This window comes from Papaver somniferum, chromosome 9 (assembly GCF_003573695.1).
Source record: "Papaver somniferum cultivar HN1 chromosome 9, ASM357369v1, whole genome shotgun sequence".
Lineage (NCBI taxonomy): Eukaryota > Viridiplantae > Streptophyta > Magnoliopsida > Ranunculales > Papaveraceae > Papaver > Papaver somniferum.
The window spans coordinates 143,558,050-143,580,744 of NC_039366.1; the positions used below are offsets into that span (position 1 = coordinate 143,558,050).

Sequence of the window (22,695 nt, forward strand, 5' to 3'; positions counted from 1 at the left end):
GAAAGGAAGAGATGGTGCGCAAGCTAAAAAAGAGTTTGTATGGATTAAAACAAGACCCGAGACAATGGTACAAGAAGTTCAATAACTTCATGCATAAAAGTGGTTACTCACGGTGTAATGCAGATCATTGTTGTTACTTCAAAAAGTGCGGTTCTGACTACATGATATTATTACTGTATGTGGATGATATGTTGGTTGCCGGAACATCTCTACACAAAGTTGCGAATTTAAAGAAACAATTAGCAAGTGAGTTTGCTATGAAAGATCTTGGTGAAGTAAAACAGATTCTTGGTATGAGAATCATAAGGTACAAATCTAAGGGACTCTTATGCTTAGTCAGGCTGAATATATTGAACGAGTGTTGAAAAGGTTCAAAATGGAGAATTCTAAACCAGTTAGTTCTTCACTTGGAAATCAAATTCGTCCTTCAAGTATGCAGTGTACGAAGACAGAAGAAAAAAAAGTACATGGCTAATGTACCGTATTCTTCAACTATTGGGAGTCTAGTGTATGCTATGGTATGCACGAGACCGGATATTGCACACGCAGTGGGAGTAGTGAGTAGATATGCAAGTAACCCAGGAAAACAACATTGGGAAGCTGTGAAGTGGATTCTCAGGTATTTGAGAGGTAACACAAACGTACCATTGTGTTATGAAGAGGTGGTTCTATTTTAAGGGGTTATGTGGATGCAGACTTCGCAGGTTATGTAGATAAAAGGCGAAGTGTAACCGGTTATGTTTATACTATGGGGTCAGCTGCAGTGAGTTGGAACTCACGGTTACAGAAGTTGGTGACATTGTCTACTACGGAAGCGGAGTACGTAGCGGTGACGGAAACGAGCAAGGAGATGATTTGGTTACAAGGATTATTAGCTGAGATGGGAAAGGAACAAGGAGATAGTGTTCTGTTTAGCGACAATCCAAGTGCTATGCATTTAGCCAAGAACTCAACCTATCATGCCAGGACGAAGCATATAGATATCCGTTATCATTTCATTCGGGATCTCATGGAAGAAGGAGAGCTGAAGCTAGAGAAGATTCTTGATTCGAAGAATCCGGCGGATATGTTTACCAAGGGAGTAACATCAGACAAGCTTTAGTTGGTCTCTCAGAATGAGGATCTGGGAAGGGAGCCGCACTGACATGAATATGTTTTAGCACCGTCAATCCGAAGTTGAAGAATTGAAGACAATCAATGAGTCTTCAAAATGGGAGATTGTTAGTTTTTGAAGACTAATTAATTATTTCCTAAGTTATCCGTGATTATTTTAGGAAGGGGTTTCCTAAACCGGCTAGAATTCTTGGTGGCCAAGTTTGTAACCTATATAAATAGGTAATTAGGCCTTGTAGAATTGTGTGTGAACAAAATTGTGAGCGAATACAATTTTAGAGAGGAAAGAGAGTTTTTTTTTGTATAGATTTTATGGTAAAAAGCTAGGATTTCGTTGTGAAAGCATATTGGTGAGGAACAAGAGATAAGGTTATCGTCTCGGGTAATTGTTGCGGTGTAACCAAAGGTTTGCTGGGATTCACACGACGTTGTAATCGTTTTTCTTCATAGCGTACTTGAGTTGGGGCGGCTAAAAGTGGACGTAGACAATATATACACGTTGTATGTATTGGTCGAACCACTATAAACTTGTTTCTTGTGAGTTGATTTATCTTTCTCGTATTATTATTATTGCTTGTGCTTGGTTTACTTATTATTCATCATAATATTTCAAGATCCTATTATTCCGCAGTTATCAGTAATTCGATATAAATCCTGACAAGCAGTACTCTAACAACTTGAATCAAAATATGTATGTTTGTATGGTAAAATATTCTTCTACCTCAAACACGAATTTGATGTGATTTGTTGAAGATTGATCTGCTTTTTTTTCTCCAATTGAACAGTGTAGGGGGGGTACCTGCAAAAAATCCTCTGATGCTTAAGTTAGCTTAGGTTTCTCACAAATTATTTTAGTGGGTGTTGATGGTGGTTTTTAGTTCAGGGTTAAATTTGTAAAACCTTGCATTGAATATACCGTCACTCTGCAAAGAAAAGAAACCATGTAAAAGTGATGAGTGTCAACCTCTCCACTGGCACATTTACTGAGCCGTTCGATATATTTAATGAAATTTATCCAGACTGGCGCATGTAGCAACAATCCCAGATACTCTGTAAATTTCAACACATTGATTATGTTATTCCCTAATATAAGACCCTCTGGGTACTTTTCATGTGCTATGTTCCCCGGCAGAACCCTTAATATCCGTATGGCATGACGGATTTGTGTTCACTCGCAGCAGAGTAGCACGGATTTCCAAGTACCAAAGTTAAGGCCATTGCACAAAACGCTCAGAAAGAAAGCACACTGCACTCTGTAAATAAGGAATTTTGTGGCAGCACACAAAATCCAATTAATTTTGTGATAACTCACAAAAAACTCATGAACCTGATTAATTTGTAAAATTAGGGTTTTTGCGCCCTACGCAATATATTAGACCCCGTTGGTCGAAATTACGCTTAAGAAACCAAGCAATTGATCCACCGCGGATTAATAGGTGCAAAGTACTTCCCAAGATCAGAAAACAAAGAGTAGCGGAGCCGCGGAGAAGGAGCAACAATGAGAGGAAGCGTGGCCACACCACAGGCCAGCCGGCGCCACTTGGCCACGCCCCATGTTACCTAACCAGCCATACTCCTTTGTCGTCTAATCAGGTCGCCTTAAACCTGCCACACTCCCACGAGTTGTGGCTGGGCCCATATTTTCCGTCCCCCTTTCCATCGACCAATCAGGTCGCTTTAAATTCGCCACGACTCACTGGAAGTGTGGTCGCGCCCTTGCTTGCTGGACCCCTTTCCATCGACCAATCAGGTAGCTCTAAAAGTGCCACACGCATTTAGAATGAGGCCGACCCCATGTTGCTTGCCGCCCCCCTTTCCATCGACTAATCAGGTCGCTTTAAACTCGCCACACTTACACCAGAAGTGTGGCCACGCCCGTGTTTTGGTCGGCCCTCTCTTTCGACCAATCAGGTTGCTCAAAACCTGCCACAGTATTAAAAAGAGATGTAAACATTGTCTTCCCAAAGGTTGCGCCAATGCGCTAACTAACATGCCAAACGTGCATGCTCAACATGCCAGACGTGCCACTTTGCCACAAAAGCATGCCGAACGTGGAAACATACCATAAATAGTGAACTTACGTGCCAACCCATCTTCTGTCTGTGGCCAACGCCATAACCGACTTAAATGTGGTTATCCTAACCAGAAACACGACCCCGCATGATCGAAACCCTAATCTCCAGTCGTGGTGCAAATTATGCCACTTCGGGCCCACAACATGCCACGAGCCGTGTGAGACCCAGGAAACCCTAAAAAAGACGTCATATCATAGCCGCCCATGGTAATCCTTACTCATGTGGCCGTTTACACATGATGGCCTGGCTATGGCTCCATTGGCGTGGCTATGGCACCATTTGCACAAAACGCCGGTACGCCACGGCCACATGTCGCATGCACTAATTAGCGCTTTGGCACGCCAAACCCTAATTTAGGCAAAGTTGCTACGCCAACCAAGCCAAGTAACGTTTACCAGAGCATTGGGATTGATGTGGCAATAGGGCCAATGTTGCCGGAGCCATATTTGGGTCTAACACCAATATGCCAAAACAGTTGCCACGGCTACGCCACTGGCATGCTGCTATGCCATGGCTATGCCAGGCGCCACTATGTCAATGGCGCCACTTTGCTATACGACATGATATGTACATAATCAATGGCCATCCTTCCTCATGAGATGCAATATCAGCCGTCCAAGTTTGCCACCGAACTGACAGACTTGCGGCAAGTTTCAGGCGACCAGCCGCCTAAATCTAGTGGTCATGGCTACGCCCGGCGCCACTTATACCAGTCATGCCACAATGCCATTGGCATACACCAAGAACGCCACCGTGCCATTACCAGGCGCCAACAGAAGGTAGCCATAATCAACGGCTACCCTTCCTCATGAGATGCAATCTCAGCCATCCAAGTTCGCCACCGAACTGACAGACTTTTGGCAAGTTTTAGGCGACCAACCAAGACGTGCCTAATAGATTCACACGCTATTTTCCTGCGGCAAGACTCTTGACTTTGACTTTCCGCACGTAGCAACCTGCTACACGTTTTCCACGAAAACACTCGAGACATCAAACATGTCACAAACTGGGGGATACTCATCAGGGTATTGGTCTGGCGGTTTACAGCATGCGGTGTGCAATACGCCCGTTATAAGAAAGTGTCATGAAGAGGGACAATTAGTGGCGGCAAGAATTAACGGTGTAAACAGATCCACTTCCTTCATCATGTAAGCATGGGTTTTTGATGGTTATACGTTACTCCACTCTTCCGTCACCCAACTGTTCCCACTTCCTACGAGACCAGAGTACGTTTTATTACGACTTGTATAAATAGGTTTCACCTATTTCCACCAAACAACAAGTTTTTGGTCGGCAACAACACAATATCCAGAATCACCTGATAGCTTTCCATTCTGCTATCCAGTCCTACTTTATGATACAAGTCGTAAACAACCACACCTTCAGAATCAACGATTCTGGTCTCAATACTTTCTTCGCTTCCATTCCTAAGACCAACCCTTCTCCTTCACTTTGTGACCGAGGCAATCCTGGAACGACCATTTCTTGGTTTAGGCCAGGATTGTACAGATTGATCTCTCGAATCAAAAGTACTACCGTGCAGTGAATTGTTTAGGGTTTAGATTCGTTTCTCATACACACACCCAAAATTACCAAAATCAGCACAAACAGTTTTCACCCACAAACAATTGGCGACCACAGTGGGGGATTAATCTCTCGGTTGCAATATCAATTTCAAATTTCCAAATTTCATTTTTTCAATCCCGATCTCAAGATGGTATAACTCAGGTCCGGATTAGCAACAAACCCTGAAAACACTTGCGCTGAAATTATCCTCGGTGTTAACGTTCCTTCTAGTGGCATTAACACGCCAACTGTCAACACCAGCGGCGCGGAAAACGTTTCTTCAAGTATGACACCTCTAACCGTTACCAGAGACGTTGCTACTCCACCATCAGGACGAGAGACTGGAGGAGCCAGAGGAAATCGATCCCATATTACCATTGCTGATTTGACGGAAAGACATGAAGTTCTTGCTAGAGATCATACGGACATGGCTTCGATTCAAAAGGAGGTGCTTATTTTCCTCAAGACACTAACGGAGTTTCTACCACAGGAATCACGCCAACCAGAGCCAATGAGGAACACCTTCAATACTCCTGGCGCCGATGCCTCAGCAACGCGCACCTTTGTAGATGAAGAGGCTCGTGTTGCTCCTGAACTCCCAGTAGAAAAGAATTAGCAATCCAATTTCATCACACGTGAAGATCAGGAACGACTTCTCCAAAATCGAGGCAAAGAAAATCAGCAACCCTCCTGAGTTCACAGAGACCCTCTTCCCGTCAGGAGATGCATGATTTCTGGGGACTCCGTCCACAAAATCGTGCAGTCTATGATGAAACATTTATGTGAGATTCTGTATTTCTCCAAGGTGCAGCGTCAAGACACATCTGCAGCCCTCGACCACACTGTATCAGGAAAGTAGTTGTTTCCAGCCAGCGAAGACGTTCCCAAACCCCAACCTCTCTTGAAAAGCACGATTGATAGATGAAACTGGGGACTCCTAACCACTGTTCACTTGAAGTATGTCGAGTTTGAAAGCACGATGATTGACGCGGCCTCCAACTTCAACATTGTAACCGTTAAGACTCTAGTTGCAAGGGAAAATCAAACAGAAGAAGCGTATTCTTTCCCATGAGGATAAAAACACGACTTGCCGACCAACACTATTTGTGTGTCGTATTCCCATATGCCATGTCGTATCAAATTATTTTTCTAAGTCAAGGGTCAATAGCGCCCTCACTGGAGTTCTCTCTAGGATCCGCTTCAACGTTCTATCAAGAAGTCGCTCCGCCTCAACGTTCGCTCCAGCAGCCGCTCCGCTCCAGCGTTCTCTCCATAAGCTTCTCCAGGATCCATAGACGAAGCCGAAGCCTCAACATCCTCTCCCAGATCCGAAGCCGAAGCTTCAACGTTATGCTCCATAAGCTTCAACGTCCTCCCCAGGACCGAAACCGCTTCAAACACTCCTTCCTTCCAAGGTTCGTGCCCATAGCCACCACACTCCTCCCTGTCATGGATCGCGATCGCATCCAGCCAAGGTTCATAGTTGTGGCCACCTTTTTTTTCATCCTATCAAAGACCTGGGGACTTTTGTCCGTCTATCAACCCGTCATCATCCTGATGTCATCACTAACGCCTGATGCTGCTCACTCATGGGGGAGCCTAAAATACCCAAAGCCCAATCATGCGCGAAGGACATGCCTAGCGGAGACAGAGCTAAGTAACTATCCTTAAACCAAATGTTTTATACCTATTAGGCATATTCAATAAAGTTTAAATATCTTAGTGTTGAGATGTGCTAATTCCTCAACACTCACCACTGTGTTGCTAGGCATGCTTCCTCAACACACCCTCCTCTTGGTGTTGAGACGTGCAAATTCCTCAACACCACTATTGTGTTGCTAGGCATGCTTCCTCAACACACCTTCCTCTTGGTGTTGAGACGTGCAAATTCCTCAACGCCACTATTGTGTTGCTAAGCATGCTTCCTCAACACACCATCCTCTTGGTGTTGAGACGTGCAAATTCCTCAACACCACTATTGTGTTGCTAGGCATACTTCCTCAACACACCCCCTCTTGGTGTTGAGACGTGCAAAATTCTCAACACCACTATTGTGTTGCTAGGTATGCTACCTCAACACATCCTTCTTCTTAGTGTTGAGACGTGCAAATTCCTCAACACTCACCGCTGTGTTTCCAGGCATGCTGCCTCAACACATCCTTTCTCTTAGTGTTGAGACGTGCAAATTCCTCAACACTCACCGCTGTGTTTCCAGGCATGCTTCCTCAACACATCCTTCCTCTTAGTCTTGTGACGTGCAAATTCCTCAACACGCACCACTGTGTTTCCAGGCATGCTGCCTCAACACATCCTTCCTCTTAGTCTTGAGACGTGCAAATTCCTAAACACTCACCACTGTGTTGCCAGGCATGCTGCCTCAACACATCCTTCCTCTTAGTGTTGAGACGTGCAAACTCCTCAATACTCACCGTTGTGTTGCCAGGCATGCTGCCTCAACACATCCTTCCTCTTAGTGTTGAGACGTGCAAATTCCTCAACACTCACTACTCTTTTGTCAGGCATGCTGCCTCAACACATCCTTTCTCTTGGTGTTGAAACGTTCAAATTCCTCAACACCCACCACTGTGTTGCAAGGCATACTGCCTTAACACATCCTTCCTCTTAGTGTTGAGACGTGCAAATTCCTCAACACTAACTACTCTGTTGTCAGGCATACTGTCTCAACACATCCTCCGTTTAGTGTTGAGACATACAAATCCCTCAACACTCACTACTGTGTTGTCGTGGCCTCAATACATTATAGTTCTGACGGCTCCACCACCTCAAAGCTCATCTTTGTATTCAAGGCTCATTGCACCAACACTACATGGCACCAGTACTCCGTGGCCAAGACACAGAAGCGCGCCAGACCAAAGATTGCATACTGCTCATGCCTCTTGCCAAAGGTCAATCGAATTTTCCTGGTAATCTTCTCATGTCTTTGCTTTTCGATTTTGTATACTTGTCTGTCACCATCTCATGCTTACCCCGCAACAATTCCACTGTTACGTGATAAGCAGGGGACTTAATGTTGATGGTGGTTTTTAGTTCAGGGTTAAATTTGTAAAACCTCGCATTCAATGTACCGTCACTCTGCAAAGAAACGGATCCATGTAAAAGGTATGAGTGTCAACCTCTCCACTGGCATATTTACTGAGTCGTTAGATATATTTACATGAAATTTATCCAGACTGGCGCATGTAGCAACAATCCCATAAACTCTGTAAATTTCAACACATTGCTTATGTTATTCCCTAATATAAGACCCTCTGGGTACTTTTCCAGTGCTATGTTCCCCGGAAGAACCCTTAATATCGGTATGGCATGACGGATTTGTGTTCACTCGCAGCAGAGTAGCGCGGATTTCCAAGTACCAAAGTTGAGTCAATTACACAAAGCGCTCAGACAGAAAGCACACCGCACTCTGTAAATAAGGAATTTTGTGGCAGCACACAAAATCCAATTAATTTTGTGATAACTCAGGAAAAACTCATGAACTTGACTAATTTGCAAAATTAGGGTTTTTTGCGCCCTGTGCGGTATATTAGACCCTGTTGGTCGAAATTACGCTTAAGCAACCAAGCAATTTATCCCCGCGGGTTAATAGGTGCAGAGTCCTGCCCAAGATCAGAAAATAAAGAGTAGCAGAGCCGCTGAGAAGGAGAACAATGAGAGGAAGCGTGGCAACACCACAGACCAGACGGCGCCACTTGGCCACGCCCCATGTTACCTAACCGGCCCTAATCCTTTGTCGGCCAATCATGTCGCCTTAAACCTTCTACACTCCCACGAGTTGTGGTTGGGCCCATACTTTCCGGCCCCCTTTCCATCGAACAATCAGGTCGCTTTAAATTCGCCACGGCGCACTGGAAGTGTGGCCGCTCCCTTGATTGCCGGCCCCCATTTCTATCGACCAATCAGGTCGCTCTAAAAGCGCCACACGCATTTAGAATGAGGCTGACCCCATGTTGCTTGCCGACCCCCCTTTCCGTCGACCAATCAAGTCGCTTTAAACTTGCCACACTTACACCAGAAGTGTGGCCACGCCCGTGTTTTGGTCGACCCTCTCTTTCGACCAATCAGGTTTTGCTCAAAACCTGCCAGAGTATTAAAAAAGAGAGGTAAAAATTGGCTTCCCAAAAGTTGCGCCAATGCGCTAACTAACATGCCAAACGTGCATGCCCAACATGCCAGACGTGCCACTTTGCCGCAATAGCATGCCGAACGTGGCAACATACCATAAATAGTGCACTTACGTGCCAACTCATCTTCTGTCCATGGCCAACGCCATAACAGACTTCAATGTGGTTATCCTAACCAGAAACACGACCCCGCATGGTCGAAACCCTAATTTCCAGTCATGGTGAAAATTATGCCACTTGGGTCCCACAACATGCCACGAGCTGTGTGAGACCCAGGAAACCCTAAAAAAGACGCCATATCATAACCGCCCGTGGTAATCCTTATTTCTGTGGTCGTTTCCACATGATGGCCTGGCTATGGCACCATTTGCACAAACCGCCGGTACGCCACGACCACATGCCGCATGCACTAATTAGCGCTTTGGCACACCAAACCCTAATTTAGGCAAAGTTGCTACGCCAACCAAGCCAAGTAACGTTTCCCAGAGCATTGGGATTGATGTGGCAACATGGCCAATGTTGCCGGAGCCATATTTGGGTCTAACACCAATATGCCAAAACGGTTTCCACGGCTACGCCACTGGCATGCAGCTATGCCATGGCTACGCCAGGCGCCACTTTTCTATACGACAAGATATGGCCATAATCAATGGCCATACTTCCTCATGAGATGCAATCTAAGCCGTCCAAGTTCGCCACCGAACTGACAGACTTGCGGAAAGTTTCAGGCGACCAGACGCCTAAATCTAGTGGCCATGGCTACGCCAGGCGCCACTTATACCATTGTGCCACTGGCATGCACGAGTTATACCAGTCATGCCACAGTGCCACTAGCATACACCAGAAACGCCATTGTTCCATTACCAGGCGCCAACAGAAGGTAGCCATAATCAACGGCTACCCTTTCTCATGAGATGCAATCTCAGCCATCCAAGTTCGCCACCGAACTGACAGACCTGTGGCAAGTTTTAGGTGACCAGCCAAGACGTGCCTAATAGCTTCATACGCTATTTTCCTGCGGCAAGACTCTTGACTTTGACTTGCCGCACATAGCAACCTGCTACACGTTTTTCATGAAAACACTCGAGACATCAAACATGTCACAAACTGGGGGATACTCATCAGGGTATTGGTCTGGCGGTTTACAGCGTGCGGCGTGCAATACGCCCGTTATAAGAAAGTGTCATGAAGCAAGACAATTAGTGGCGGCAAGAAGTAACGGGTGTAAACGGATCCACTTCCTTCATCATGGAAGCATGGGTTTCTGACGGTTATAAGTTATTCCACTCTTCCGTCACCCAATCGTTCCCACTTTCTACGAGACTAGGGTACGTTTTATTACGACTTGTATAAATAGTTTCACCTATTTCCACCAAACAACAAGTTTTTGGTCGGCAACAACACAGTATCCAGAAATCACCTAATGGATTTCCATTCTGCTAGCCAGTCCTACTTTCTGATACAAGTCGTAAACAACCACACCTTCAGAATCAACGATTCTGGTCTCAATACTTTCTTCGCTTCCCTCCCTATGACCAACCCTTCTCCTTCACTTTGTGACCGAAGCAAGCCTGGAACGACCATTCTTGGTTTAGGCCAGGATTGTATAGATTGATCTCTCGAATCAAAAGTACTCCCATGCAGTGCATTGTTTAGGGTTTAGATTCATTTCTCATCCACACACCCAAAATTACCAAAATCAGCACAAACAGTTTTCACCCACAAACAGTGGGGAAGATTGCATACCATTTGGGGTTGTGAATCCTGTATTTATATGTTGTCAATTAGGGCCTTACTCTAATTTCGAGGTAAATATAAATTGTATTAAATCCCCTGCATGTCTCCCTGCATTGATATTCTCTGCATGGCTCTGACATTGATATTCCCTGCATGGCTCTGGCATTGATATTCCCTGCATGCCTCCATGAATGTTCCAGAAACTTTCACTAGGGTTATGGAATTAGCTAAGCAAGAGGGTGCAAAGGATTGACCCAAACAAATGAGTGTAAAATGCCAAGCCCAAGTAGTTAACTCAAGCCCACAGTGGGGCGTATAAATCCGCAAGGTTAAATGGTGTTGGGGTGAAACATCAATGAGTCAACAATTTAACTCGGCTGAACTCAGTGAGTCGGATCAGTTCAAATCGGTGGGTGCAAAAATCCTCCAGTGTAAACGAGCGGGGCGTAAACATCCTGGGTCTACGAGGTTATGTTACTCCGAGATGCATTAGAAGAATCGTTGTTGCTGCCTGACGAAATTTTGTCCAGCCGCCGGACCCTCCGCTAGACATCGCCGTCGCCGGGCGTTGGCCATTGTTTCTGCTGACTATGTTGACGTCGTGCTGACATCATAACAAAAAATGCTAACGGCGTGATGACGTTGTTAACGATAACGACATATTCTTGGCATATTCTGATAGTGTTAGTAACGGTAACAGAATATTCCTATGGCATCAACATCTACTGACGTCATGCTGACGTCAGCGTCCAGTCAGCTACTGATCGTGCTTATTCTAACGACGTGTCATTCCGATGTTGACGTGGAAGCTTTTGGTTGGTCGGACTTGCTGACGTAGCATGTTGACGTGGCACATCGTTGCTGACGTGGCAGTAGTGAAGGGATTCCTTGCTTGCTTGATTTGGACCTATGCACATGGGTTTCTATGTAAGGTGTTGGTGAGGCCTAGTTAGCCATACTAGGCTAATGAGAGGAACATATTAGGCCCAAGTAAGCCCATTTCTAGTGTAAAATTAATAGGGTACAAACAGCGCCCCCTCTTAATCCATATAACTCGTTATGGGTTAAGAAGTTTGGGTTCCCCAATTCCACTGGATTTGCATTTTTCTGGGGTGTTGCATAACTCTCCCCCAAGCGCGTTCTTCGGAGTGTTATGCAACTCACCCCCAGGAATGTAATGATTGCGCTGGAGTGTCATATATCTCGCCCCCAAATGGTTGATGTGACATATAAATCGCCCCCAGTATGTTGTGGTGTCATGCTGCTCAATGCTCGCGCAAGGGTGCACTTCCCTACTGCATTTTGCTTGTGCATGGAATGAAAATTTGAGTTTTCTTGCTATCTTGAATTTGTGCAGGGGGGCAATCCCATTATTCAAGATGCGCGCAGAGTTGAGATGTGTACATTTTCACATGCATGGACAGGTGAAAAAATGTTCGCCACATTTGTTGATATCCCATATGATGGGGGTACAATTGGAATAGGGTAAAAATGCTCGAATTGTGCATTCACCTTATCTGCGAGGTGTCAGAGATGTTGCTGACAGTAGACTTGAACTGTACTGTTTTGCCATTTAGGACTGACTACGGATTGGAACGTCCGCAACAACTTATAATTAAACACGAACAATTTTGATAAAGTGTGGGATACCAAAATAATGTTGAATTAAATTTCGAATAGAAATAACAAGATAAATACCTACTGCTTGACAATAGCTGCCTCGTTAAAACCTTTGTGTGGAAAACCCAGTGGGATAAAATCATCATAAATGAAAAAGAGTACAACACAGCAAGATTTGAAACTACTCCTAATGATAAAACTTCTTCAAGTGGAACGAATTCCAAAGGCTTCCATGGTTTTGAATCTTGAGTACCATCGAGGTTCCTTAGGTAGTAGGAGCCACGAGACGCTGGCCTGTCCACTATGTATGGACCTTCCCAGTTTGCTTCGAGCTTTCCACAGTTTTGTTCCATTGTGGCTGCTTGGGGTTTCTTCAATACATATTCCCCTGGTTTGAATGACCGTTCTCTGAATTTATGATCATAGCTCAGCTTGACTTCCTGCTGGTATCGGACCAACTGTTGTAAGGTTGTTTCTCTTTGTTCTTCCAGCAACTCTTTATCCAAAGCCAGTATGCTTTCGTTCTTCCCATATTTGACAGCACGAGTCTTGGTTGTCTTGAGATGTACCTCGGTGGGTATGGCTGCGTCTGTCCCATAAGCCAGTGTGAATGGGGAAAATCCAGTGGATATTTTTGGGGTCGTTCGATAGGACCATAAGACTCCATGGAACTCTTCTGTCCATTTTCCCTTCGCTTTCTCTAGCCTTTTCTTGAGATTGTCCATAATAACGCGATTGGCTGCTTCCGCCTGCCCGTTGCTCTGAGAATAATAAGGAGATGAGAAATTGTGGAGAATATTCAGGTTTTTTGCAGAATTCTTTGATCACCCTAGAATCGAACTGCTTCCCATTGTATGATACTAACTCGCTTGGGATTCCAAATCTGCAGACGATATTCTCCCATATGAACCTTTTCGCATCATGTCCGGTAACATGTACCAATGCCCCTGCTTCGACCCATTTGGTGAAATACTCAGTGGCGGTTAGTACGAATTTAACGCCTCCAAGATCTTTGGGAAGTGGTCCTACGATGTCTAGTCCCCACATAGAGAATGGCCAGGGACTAAAAACTGGATGCAATCTGTTGGAGAGCCTTTTAGGAATTGGAGCGTGCTCTTGGCATGTCACGCATTTCTGCGCGTATTCTTTAGCATCTTTCTGCATGTATGGCCAGAAGTATACCTGGGCAAGTATCCTGTGCGCGAGATTGCGCCCTCCATAATGGTTGCCACATATTCCTTCATGAGCCTCCGCCAATATCTGTTGCCCTTATTCGGCTGATATGCACCGCAAAAATGGCTCCAAAGCTACAGGTTTGCGGTACAACTTCCCATCGATCATTGAATATATCCAAGCATTCTTCTTCACTTTTGTTGCGAGATGCTCATCTTCTGGAAGTTCACTGGTTGTCAAATACCGACATAAGCTTGACGCCAGTCTGAAGTGTTTTCAGCAGGACTGCTTGAATCATCTATCACTGGACCGTCAACATACATATTGTTGTCAACGTTCTCGGTATCTCCCTGTGCTGATGTAGTTTCCCTCTCGCTCCCACTAGCGTGTTCGAGAGCCAGAACAAAGTGGCTGTCAGAGATGCTAGGTAATTCTTGGAAATCCACTACAACGAAACGGGTGGTATCAGTATCGACCGCGGAAGATAGATATGCTAAAGCATGTGCATGCCTGTTTTCCAACTGTGGTCGTTGCCCAATAGAGAACTGGTCGAATTCATTTGCCAACTCTCTTATATGATCCAAATATAAGGCCATCCTCTCTTCCTTGGCTATGTAGGTTCCCAAAAACTGGTTAACTACTAGCATATAATCAGTTACCAGTTTCACGTTCTTTGCGTCTAAGTGTTTGGCAGCCTTTAAACCGATAATTGCTGCTTCATATTCAGATTCATTGTTTGAAGCTCGAAAGCCCAATCTGGTCGCTTTCTCGATCCTCGAACCTTCGGGAGTAAGGATGACACATCCAACTCCAGCTCCACCAACGTTTCATGACCCATCAGTGAACATAGTCCATAGAGGCTCAGGTGTATCAACCTCCATTGCGGACTCGCCCCCAGTCTGATCAGTGGTTGACTCTATGGGTTTGTACAACTCCTCTTCTTCTCCGACAACCGTTTTTATGTCATCCACAGGAAAATATGCTAGCAGTACAGCCAGGGCGTGTCCCTTCTCTGCAGTTCTGGTTTCGTACTTGATTTCATACGCCCCCAGAAAATTTGACCATATGGCTAGTCGGCTGGAATCACCAGCACGTTCCAGGATTCTCTTCAGTGGGTATTATGAATAGACAACGATCTGCCTCCCTTGGAAATAAGGTTTGAGGCGACGAGATGCATGCAACAGTGCAAGTGCTATCTTCTCAATTTTCTTGTACCGTGATTCCGCCCCCGTAAAATATTTACTGACGAAGTAAACATGTTTTTCATGTGGATCCGTAACAAACAACACTGCACTTACATCGTTCTCCGTTGCATCCAGATAAACTTCGATAGGTTGTCCAGTTTTTGGACTCACCAAAACTAGGGGAGTTGACAAATACTGTTTGATCTCATTGAAAGCTTTTCACACTTATACGTCCAACCAAAATTCACCGTTTTCTTCAAAAAATCAAAGAATGGTTTAAATCGATCCAACGAGCGTGAAATGAAACAATTTAAAGATGTTAATCGTCCCGCTAGCTTCTGGACCTCCTTCTTCGTTCTTGGGGATGACATCTCTATGATGGCTCTGATTTGCTCCGGATTCGCCTCGATTCCTCTGTGCGTCATCAAGTATCCGAGGAACTTTCCCGAGGATAGCCCGAATGAACATTTTGTTGGATTAATCTTCATAAGATATTGCCTCAAGATATCAAACATCTTCTGCAGATCAAGAAAATGCGACTCCTTTTGCTCAGATTTCACTACTGTATCGTCGATATATACTTCCATCGTCTTCCCAATCAGATCCTTGAACATATGGTCTACCAAATGCTGATATGTCTCCTCTGCGTTCTTTAGACTGAACGACATTACAGCATAGCAGTAAACTCCTCTGTGAGTCACGAACGCAATATGCTCTTGGTCTTCCTCGAACAAAGGTATTTGGTTATACCCCGAAAACCTTCCATGAATGAGAGTCTCCCGTACCCTGAGGTTGCATCCACCAAATCTCTTATCCGCGGTAGCGGGTACGGATCACTCGGACATGCTTTATTCAAATCAGTAAAATCGATACAGACACGAATTTTACCATTATTCTTTGGAACGGGTGTAACATTAGACAGCCAGCGAGGATACTGCACTGGTCGAATAAAGCCTGCTTCCAACAACTTTTCGACTTCTGCAGTAAATCCATCTTTTTTGCTTTGCGTAATATTCCTGATTTTCTGACGAACTGGGTGAAACTTCTCATCGATATTTAGCCTGTGGCAGGCTACATTCGGATCTATCACATGCATCTCCGCAAAACTCCATGCGAAAACGTTGGCGTTTACCCTTAGCAATGTTATCAAACCATCACGTTCGTGGGAAGGAAGATCTTCCCCTAAGAACGTTATTTTGTGCTTCTTATCTCCAATTTGTACCTCGATCAGTTTCTCAATTGTTGGGGGTTCAGCTGCGTCCTCTCCTATATATGATTCTGGAGGGAGAGGATTCTGTAATTGTTATTGCTGCTCGACTCGCATGATTTGGTTCCCGCTAATTTCTGACTTCTTGTACTTATCCATAGCACTCTCATGACATTTGTGGGTGGCCATCTGGTCGAATCTAAATTTCACGACTCCTTCGGGTGTAATAATCATCAGATATTGATGATATGAGGATGTGACTGCACCGATCTCATGCAGCCAGTCTCGTCCTACAATCGCATTGTATGGAGCTCGACAATCAAGCAACAAGAAATTGCCTAAAACGGACTTGTCAGCTACTGTTATAGGTATCTTCACTTTTCCAATCGCCTTTGTAACTTCACCACTGAAACTGATAATTGGATTTTCATGCTCTTCGATTAAGTCGTGTGGGAGATTCATGGAGGAATAGGCTCCTGCAAACAAAACGCTCACCGAGCTTCCTGTATCCACTAGAATCCGGTGTACACGAAACATGCCAATCCAAGCAGTTATGACAATAACATCATTGTGGGGGCATATATACCTATTATGTCTGCTTCAGAGAACTCGATCTTTGTGCATCCAAGATCCCGGATTTCTGCTCCATTTTCACTGATAAAATCGATTTGATTTGTCAAGTATCATTATTTTAACTGCCCGAACTTTCTCCTGGTCATTCAATGGATCCCGGCGTGACTGGTGTTAATCACATGTGCATTAATCACATGTGTTGTGCCAAACTGTCCATGACCTTTCCCAAAATCCTTTTTCACGTACTCTTGTAGCTTTCCAGCGTCTATCATTCGCTGGACCTCGATCTTTAAAGAGCGGCAATTCCCAGTCTTGTGACCATGGTCTTTATGAAAGTTGCAGTATTTGCTCTTATCACGTTTATCACGTGTCTCCGCTGGCAAAGGTCGAGGGGGGCTCAAGTCCTTTCTTATTTTCTCATACAACTTTGTAAGGCGTATGTTCAATGGTGTCAGCTTCATATCATGATATTTCTGATATCCAGTTTCCATTCATTCTCCTTGGTTTTTCTCTCGAACTTCACCTCGGTCGTTATGCTTCCCGCTCGATTTCGGTTCTTTGACTTGTCTTTCTTCCCATCATTTGGATGATTGGATGATCTGTTGACATCTCTCGTCTCTCGAGCTTTGGAATGATCCTCCACTTGAGCGTATTCTTATGTTCGATCATACAGTTCTTCTAAAGTCTTTGGTGGTCTCTTGACCAAGGAAACTTACACACCTCTGTGATCATGATGGTATGCCTGTTTGTAGGCTGCAATGACGACTTGATCATTAGATCCATCCACATCGGCCAACTCTTGCTTGAAGCGTCGAGTAAACTGTCTAATGTTTTCCTCCTTCTGAATTCCCAGAAGGAATAATGCATGGCATCCCTTCCGATCATGTTTGTTGTATTTTTAGTTGGAACAAAATTCGTCAATCAACTTACGGTAAGTCCCGATCGACTGTGGCGGGAGCTGATTTAACCACGTTATTGCTCCTCCAGTCGGTGACTGTGGAAACATCTTGCACATCAACTCATAGTTGAACTTCCACAGAGTCATGGTAGTTTCATAGTGTACAACATGCTGATCTGGATCATCTGTTTTCTCGTCAAATTCTGGAAGCTTGGGAACCTGAAAATTCATTGGCGGCCGGAATTCTCTGATATTCAGTTTGAAAATATCCCCAGCGGCTCGATGCAACATGTCCATCTTTTCCTCTCTGTAACGCTTTTTCGACATTACTTTCTCGATCATATTGCAAAGGCGAGCTTCTGTTACTGCATCCACATCGCCATCTGAGGAACTGTTTTCCTTCTCATAATCTCGGTCCTCTGTAATATGAGCTTTAGATCTCATTCTTTTCCTTTGGGGTCCAGTGGGCTCTCTTCCAACTCTCTCTTGCTCCGAACGAGCATAGTAATTAGGCGAAAATTCTCTCTCATCGTGCCGATCTCGAACCTCATCTTCATCATTCCTGAGACGTTTTGAATGGGTGGTAGTTCTGGCCGCACTCTGTTGTTTCGCAGCTGTCCGGGTCCCTGCTTGCCGGGGTCGTACACGCCTTCGTTTAGGTAGATCTCCAGTGACCAACAGATTTTTCTCTGGTCGATCAAGATTGGTCATTTATCTTTTTTGGTCTGCAGCTTGTGGGCTAATATGATTTCCAAGGCGCTGCCACATAGATCGACCCCTCTGGTTGTTCAAATTTCCAGACCTAGGTCGAGACTGGTTCTCACGTTCTAATCTCAGGAGAGCGTTCTCATCCTCCACCTCGTTCAGCCGATTGCGCAACAGTTCTTCCTCTGTACTAGGAGTCGCGGTTCGTCCATCTCGCAGGTCCTGTCGATCGTCATTCCTCCTTAATGGGCTGCCGAATACACGACCTCTATTTCCTCGAACTTGTGGGTTTTCCCCATCAACATCAATTCCTTCGTCATCGATCACTGGTTGTTTTTCGCTCCGCAGATTCAGATCTGGGTTTCTGTCACGGGAACGATCTCGATCCCGAATACGATCCAGGGATCTGTCATGAGCACGATCTCGACCCTGCCTGTTTCCAGAGGGTACTGCTGGAGCTGACTGAACCTCAATCTCGTGCCTTTCAGTTTCCCGTCTCCTGCGCTGTTGAGAATTGCTAACAGAATCGACACTTCGCGCAGTTTGTTTGACTACTGCCATAACTTGATTTTGGAAAACACGATTTTCTTTTCTCGAAACCCTTAGTCGGCGCCAATGTTTGTATGGTAAAATATTCTTCTACCTCAAACATGAATTTGATGTGATTTGTTGAAGATTGATCTGCTGCTTTTTTCTCCAATTGGAAAGTGTAGGGGGGTACCTGCAAAAAAAAACCCGATGCTTAAGTTAGCTTAGGTTTCTCACAATTATTTTAGTGAGGAAGATTGCATACCATTTGGGGTTGTGAACGCCTATATTTATATGTTATCAATTAGGGCCTCACTCTAATTTCGAGGTGAATATAAATTGTATTAAATCCCCTGCATGTCTCCCTGCATTGATATCCTCTGCATGTCTCCCTGCATTGATATTCTCTGCATGGCTCTGTCATTGATATTCCCTGCATGCCTCCAAAAATGTTCCAGAAACTTTCACTAAGGTTATGGAATTAGCTAAGTAAGAGGGTGCAAAGGATTGGCCCAAACAAATGAGTGTAAAATGCCAAGCCCAAGTAGTTAACCCAAGCCCACAGTGGGGCGTATACATTCGCAAGGTTAAATGGTGTTGGGATGAAACATCAATGAGTCAACAGTTTAACTCGGCTGAAATCAGTGAGTCGGATCAGTTCAAATCGGTGGGTGTAAAAATCCTCCAATGTAAATGAGCGGTGCGTAAACATCCTGGGGCTACGAGGTTATGTTACTCCGAGATGCACTGGAAGAATCGTTGCTGCTGCCGGACGGAATTCTGTCCATTCGCCGGGCATGCCGCCGGCAACCTGCAACGGTCACTGTTGCCGAAGAAGATGACGGAACCGGCATGCCACTGGCGACCTGGTGCTGCACCATTGCCGGAGAAGATGCAGTCGCCGGCCACTGCTGCTGATGATGATGATGACGTAGTGCTGACGTCATAACAGAAAATGCTAACGGCGTGATGACGTTGTTAATGATTACGGCATATTCTTGGCATATTCTGACGCTGTTAGTAACGGTAACAGAATATTCCTATGGCATCAACATCTGCCGACGTCAGCTGCTGACCGTGCTTATGATGACGACGTGTCATTCCGATGCTGACGTGGCAGCTTTTGGTTGGTCGGACTTGCTAACGTGGCATGCTGTCGTGGCACCTCGTTGCTGACATGGCGGATTTTGTTTGGTCAGCATTTCTGACGTGGCAGATTTTGGTTGGCCAGCATTGCTGACGTGGCAGTGGTGAAGGGGTTCCTTGCTTGATTTGGACCTATGCACATGGACATCTATGTAAGGTGTTGGTGAGGCCTAGTTAGTCATACTTGGCTAATGAAAGGAACATATTAGGCCCAAATAAGCCCATTTCTAGTGTAAAAATAATAGGGTACAAACAATGTACTCAAAAAAATAATCCAAAATTGACCTAGCCCTCATGGAATTAGGTTTCAACAAAAACCTAAAATTGATATATCCACGATACTGGTCCATTCTCGAATCTTCTTCTTCTTACTTTTACTATTACTTCCAAAATTGTTGTTCAATGTCCCCCTTTTCTACCATAATTAAAAACCTAATTGCTAAAGTGAAACTCAACAACCACTATCAATGAAATCAAAATCTTAATTTTGATTCTTCTCAATTTGGAGTTCAAACCTAATTTTTCAAACAAGAGAAAATATTCAACAAATAGAAAGAAAAAAAAACTGAGAGAGAAAAAAATCGCTACAACTCTCTTAATAAAGACAGAAACTAGAAAAAAAAACCTAGAATCTTCTTATATACATGAGTGTATTTCCATACTTAGGAAAGACAACTTAGAAATCCCGCCCGTGTATGGAACTATGATTAATATTTTTAGTCCAAAAACATGAAAAAGGACCACTTCAAATGGGCAGGCCAGTCATTAAACGGATCAAAAAAAACTAGTAGTAACCAGTAATTCGTAGGTTTCTATTGGGGTTTATTTTGGGTTTAAATTGATTCAGGATACAAAATGTAAGCTAGATAGGGGTGAGCAACGGGTAAAATCCGTGGATTTGGTGTCATCCACACTCGACCCATCTAAATTGCTTGGTGCTATATTTTCGTCCGCATCCGATCCATCAATCGCATGTCTAACATTTGTGGGCGGGCTGGTGGATGGATTAGAGACGGGTGGATCTTCAGGTTTGTATCAAAAGAAAAGTAAGTTAAATGAAAGTGAAAGTAATATTTTTTTTGTTTAATTAATGATTTATAATATCCTAAATCATTCTTGGATAAATATCCTTTTATGTTTGACTGAGTAGATATACCACTAATTGCTAAATTTTACATTCATACGTTGCATGATTTTGAAAATACCCTCACCCTAGCGGGTACGGGTGTCCGATGGCTAAGGATTCCGAGGCTAAATCTGATTCATCTGTTCATATGGCACAAGATATTATTGTAGTTACTGATATGGAGGTTGTTTGCAAGGCTCAGGGTGATGTTAGCTTAGTTTCCGGGGAGGTTTCCTAGAATCTTTACCTTGAGTTTGCAGCGCATTCCATTGGGGCTCAAGACAATGCAGTTTCTGGCTTGGATTTGGTGAATGGCTGCAATGCTAAGGATCCTGATACACGAAAGGTTGCGGACTTAATTAGGCATGTTCCGGAAGATCTAGTTGAGCCTGATCATGAACCAAAGACTGTTTTGGATATGGGTAGCTCGGAATGGGAAAGGGAGGGTCCTGATTTGAAAAAAAAATCTGAAGCATTCCGTGCACGTTTGGATGCTTTAATATCTCAAAGGGAGGTTTGTCTCCTAGCTCATGCGATGTTGGAAGGAAGGACTGATCTGGGAATATTTTGGATGATTCTCCGGTTATTAGTAGTTTGGGTCTTCAGGCTCAAAAGGGTAGATCACCTAGGCCTACTCATTCTAATCAAACTCAAACTCCAATCAAGCTTGTCCCTGGTAATTATGCTTTGGATGAAGATGAAGAGTGAGAATTTTGTGAAGAAGTTTAAGACTTGGACACCATTATATCCAAAAGTAAAGCGTGCAAAATTGGTAACCAAATAAGAAGAATATGACGTAGATAACTTCTCTTCTTGTTATATTAGTTATTTTTAAGAGCCTTTTAAGGTTTCTTTTTTGTTACTTTTTACCTTTTTGGTTTATCGGGGTGGGAGGCCTTAGAGCCTTCCCTTGTAATTCTTGTAATTACGTTTTTTGTTTTAATAAACTATTAGACTTAGCAAAAAAAAATGGGTGTCCAATGGATTTCTAAAGGGAAAATTAGGGGCAGGCCCAATAAAAATAATATTCTTATTGTCAAGCCGATAATTAGTTTTAGATACCGTGACACCCAAAATTATCCGAAATTATTAAGAATCAATACATAACTCGTTATGCATACTATTTTTTCAGGCATAACTCGTTATGTAGCCTAATTTTTCAGGGGTATAATTGGCAACGCAACTTGGATATAACATATCTAAAAATCCGCGCCTTGGAATTTTACAAATTTTATATCGTTGGAAAATCATTTTAAGAGAGCTACATAACGAGTACAAACAACAATATCAAATTTTTGTTGTTCACGAAAAAATCGGAGGTGATCATCATTTTAGGCAAAATTTTCGAAACTTGATATATAACCATTATGCAGCCACAAAAAAAGATGCATAACACATTCTGCAGACGCATAACGAATTATGCAACCATTTTCTCCACTGCATAACAAATTATGCATCTGCATAACAAAGTTATGCTTCTATAACAAGTTATGTAACCATTGTATTAGTGCGTACATAAAAAATAGATGCATAATGCATTATGCAGCCGTATTTTCGCGAATGCATAATAGGTTATGCATCTATTTTCGCGAATGCATAACATATTATGCAGATATTATTGTAGATGCATGACAAGTTATGCAGTCTTTGTTTTTGTTGGTTTTAATAGTGACAAAAAAGTTGATGCATAACGTGTTATGCAACCGTTTTATGGACTCCATAACAAATTATGCAACAAAATTTGTAGATGCATAATAGGTTATGCATCCATTTTTATGAATGCATAACATAACCATTCGGCTATTTTTATAAATGCATAACATAACCATTCGCCTGAAACCTTATCTTCGCATTTTTCCTTGACTTGAGTTCTTCCCACTGACACCGGATATGTGTTTTAAG

At 43.8% G+C, this 22,695-nt stretch overlaps 1 protein-coding gene across 1 annotated transcript; it reads right to left on the reverse strand.

Annotated features, from left to right (window-relative positions):
* Positions 1 to 13,662: 13,662 nt before the first annotated feature.
* Positions 13,663 to 16,881, reverse strand: LOC113312661. The gene is made up of 6 exons (XM_026561396.1): positions 16,601 to 16,881; positions 16,404 to 16,471; positions 16,084 to 16,293; positions 15,396 to 15,888; positions 14,807 to 15,267; positions 13,663 to 14,240 (listed from the first exon to the last, which is right to left on the reverse strand). The coding sequence occupies exons 1-6, from the start codon at positions 16,879 to 16,881 to the stop codon at positions 13,663 to 13,665; spliced, it is 2,091 nt and encodes a 696-aa protein (XP_026417181.1).
* Between the last annotated feature and the right edge of the window lie 5,814 nt (positions 16,882 to 22,695).

What these genes read in the sequence shown, in the direction of transcription:
- LOC113312661 (XM_026561396.1), bottom strand. Translation starts at nt 16,881, where the DNA reads ATGGAAACTGGATATCAGAAATATCATGATATGAAGCTGACACCATTG. An exon ending in TTGGTGGATGCAACCTCAGG is followed by an intron (nt 15,268 to 15,395) that starts GTACGGGAGACT and finishes AATGTCGTTCAG; the next exon opens with TCTAAAGAACGCAGAGGAGA. An exon ending in GCTTTCAATGAGATCAAACA is followed by an intron (nt 14,241 to 14,806) that starts GTATTTGTCAAC and finishes ACGTTGGTGGAG; the next exon opens with CTGGAGTTGGATGTGTCATC.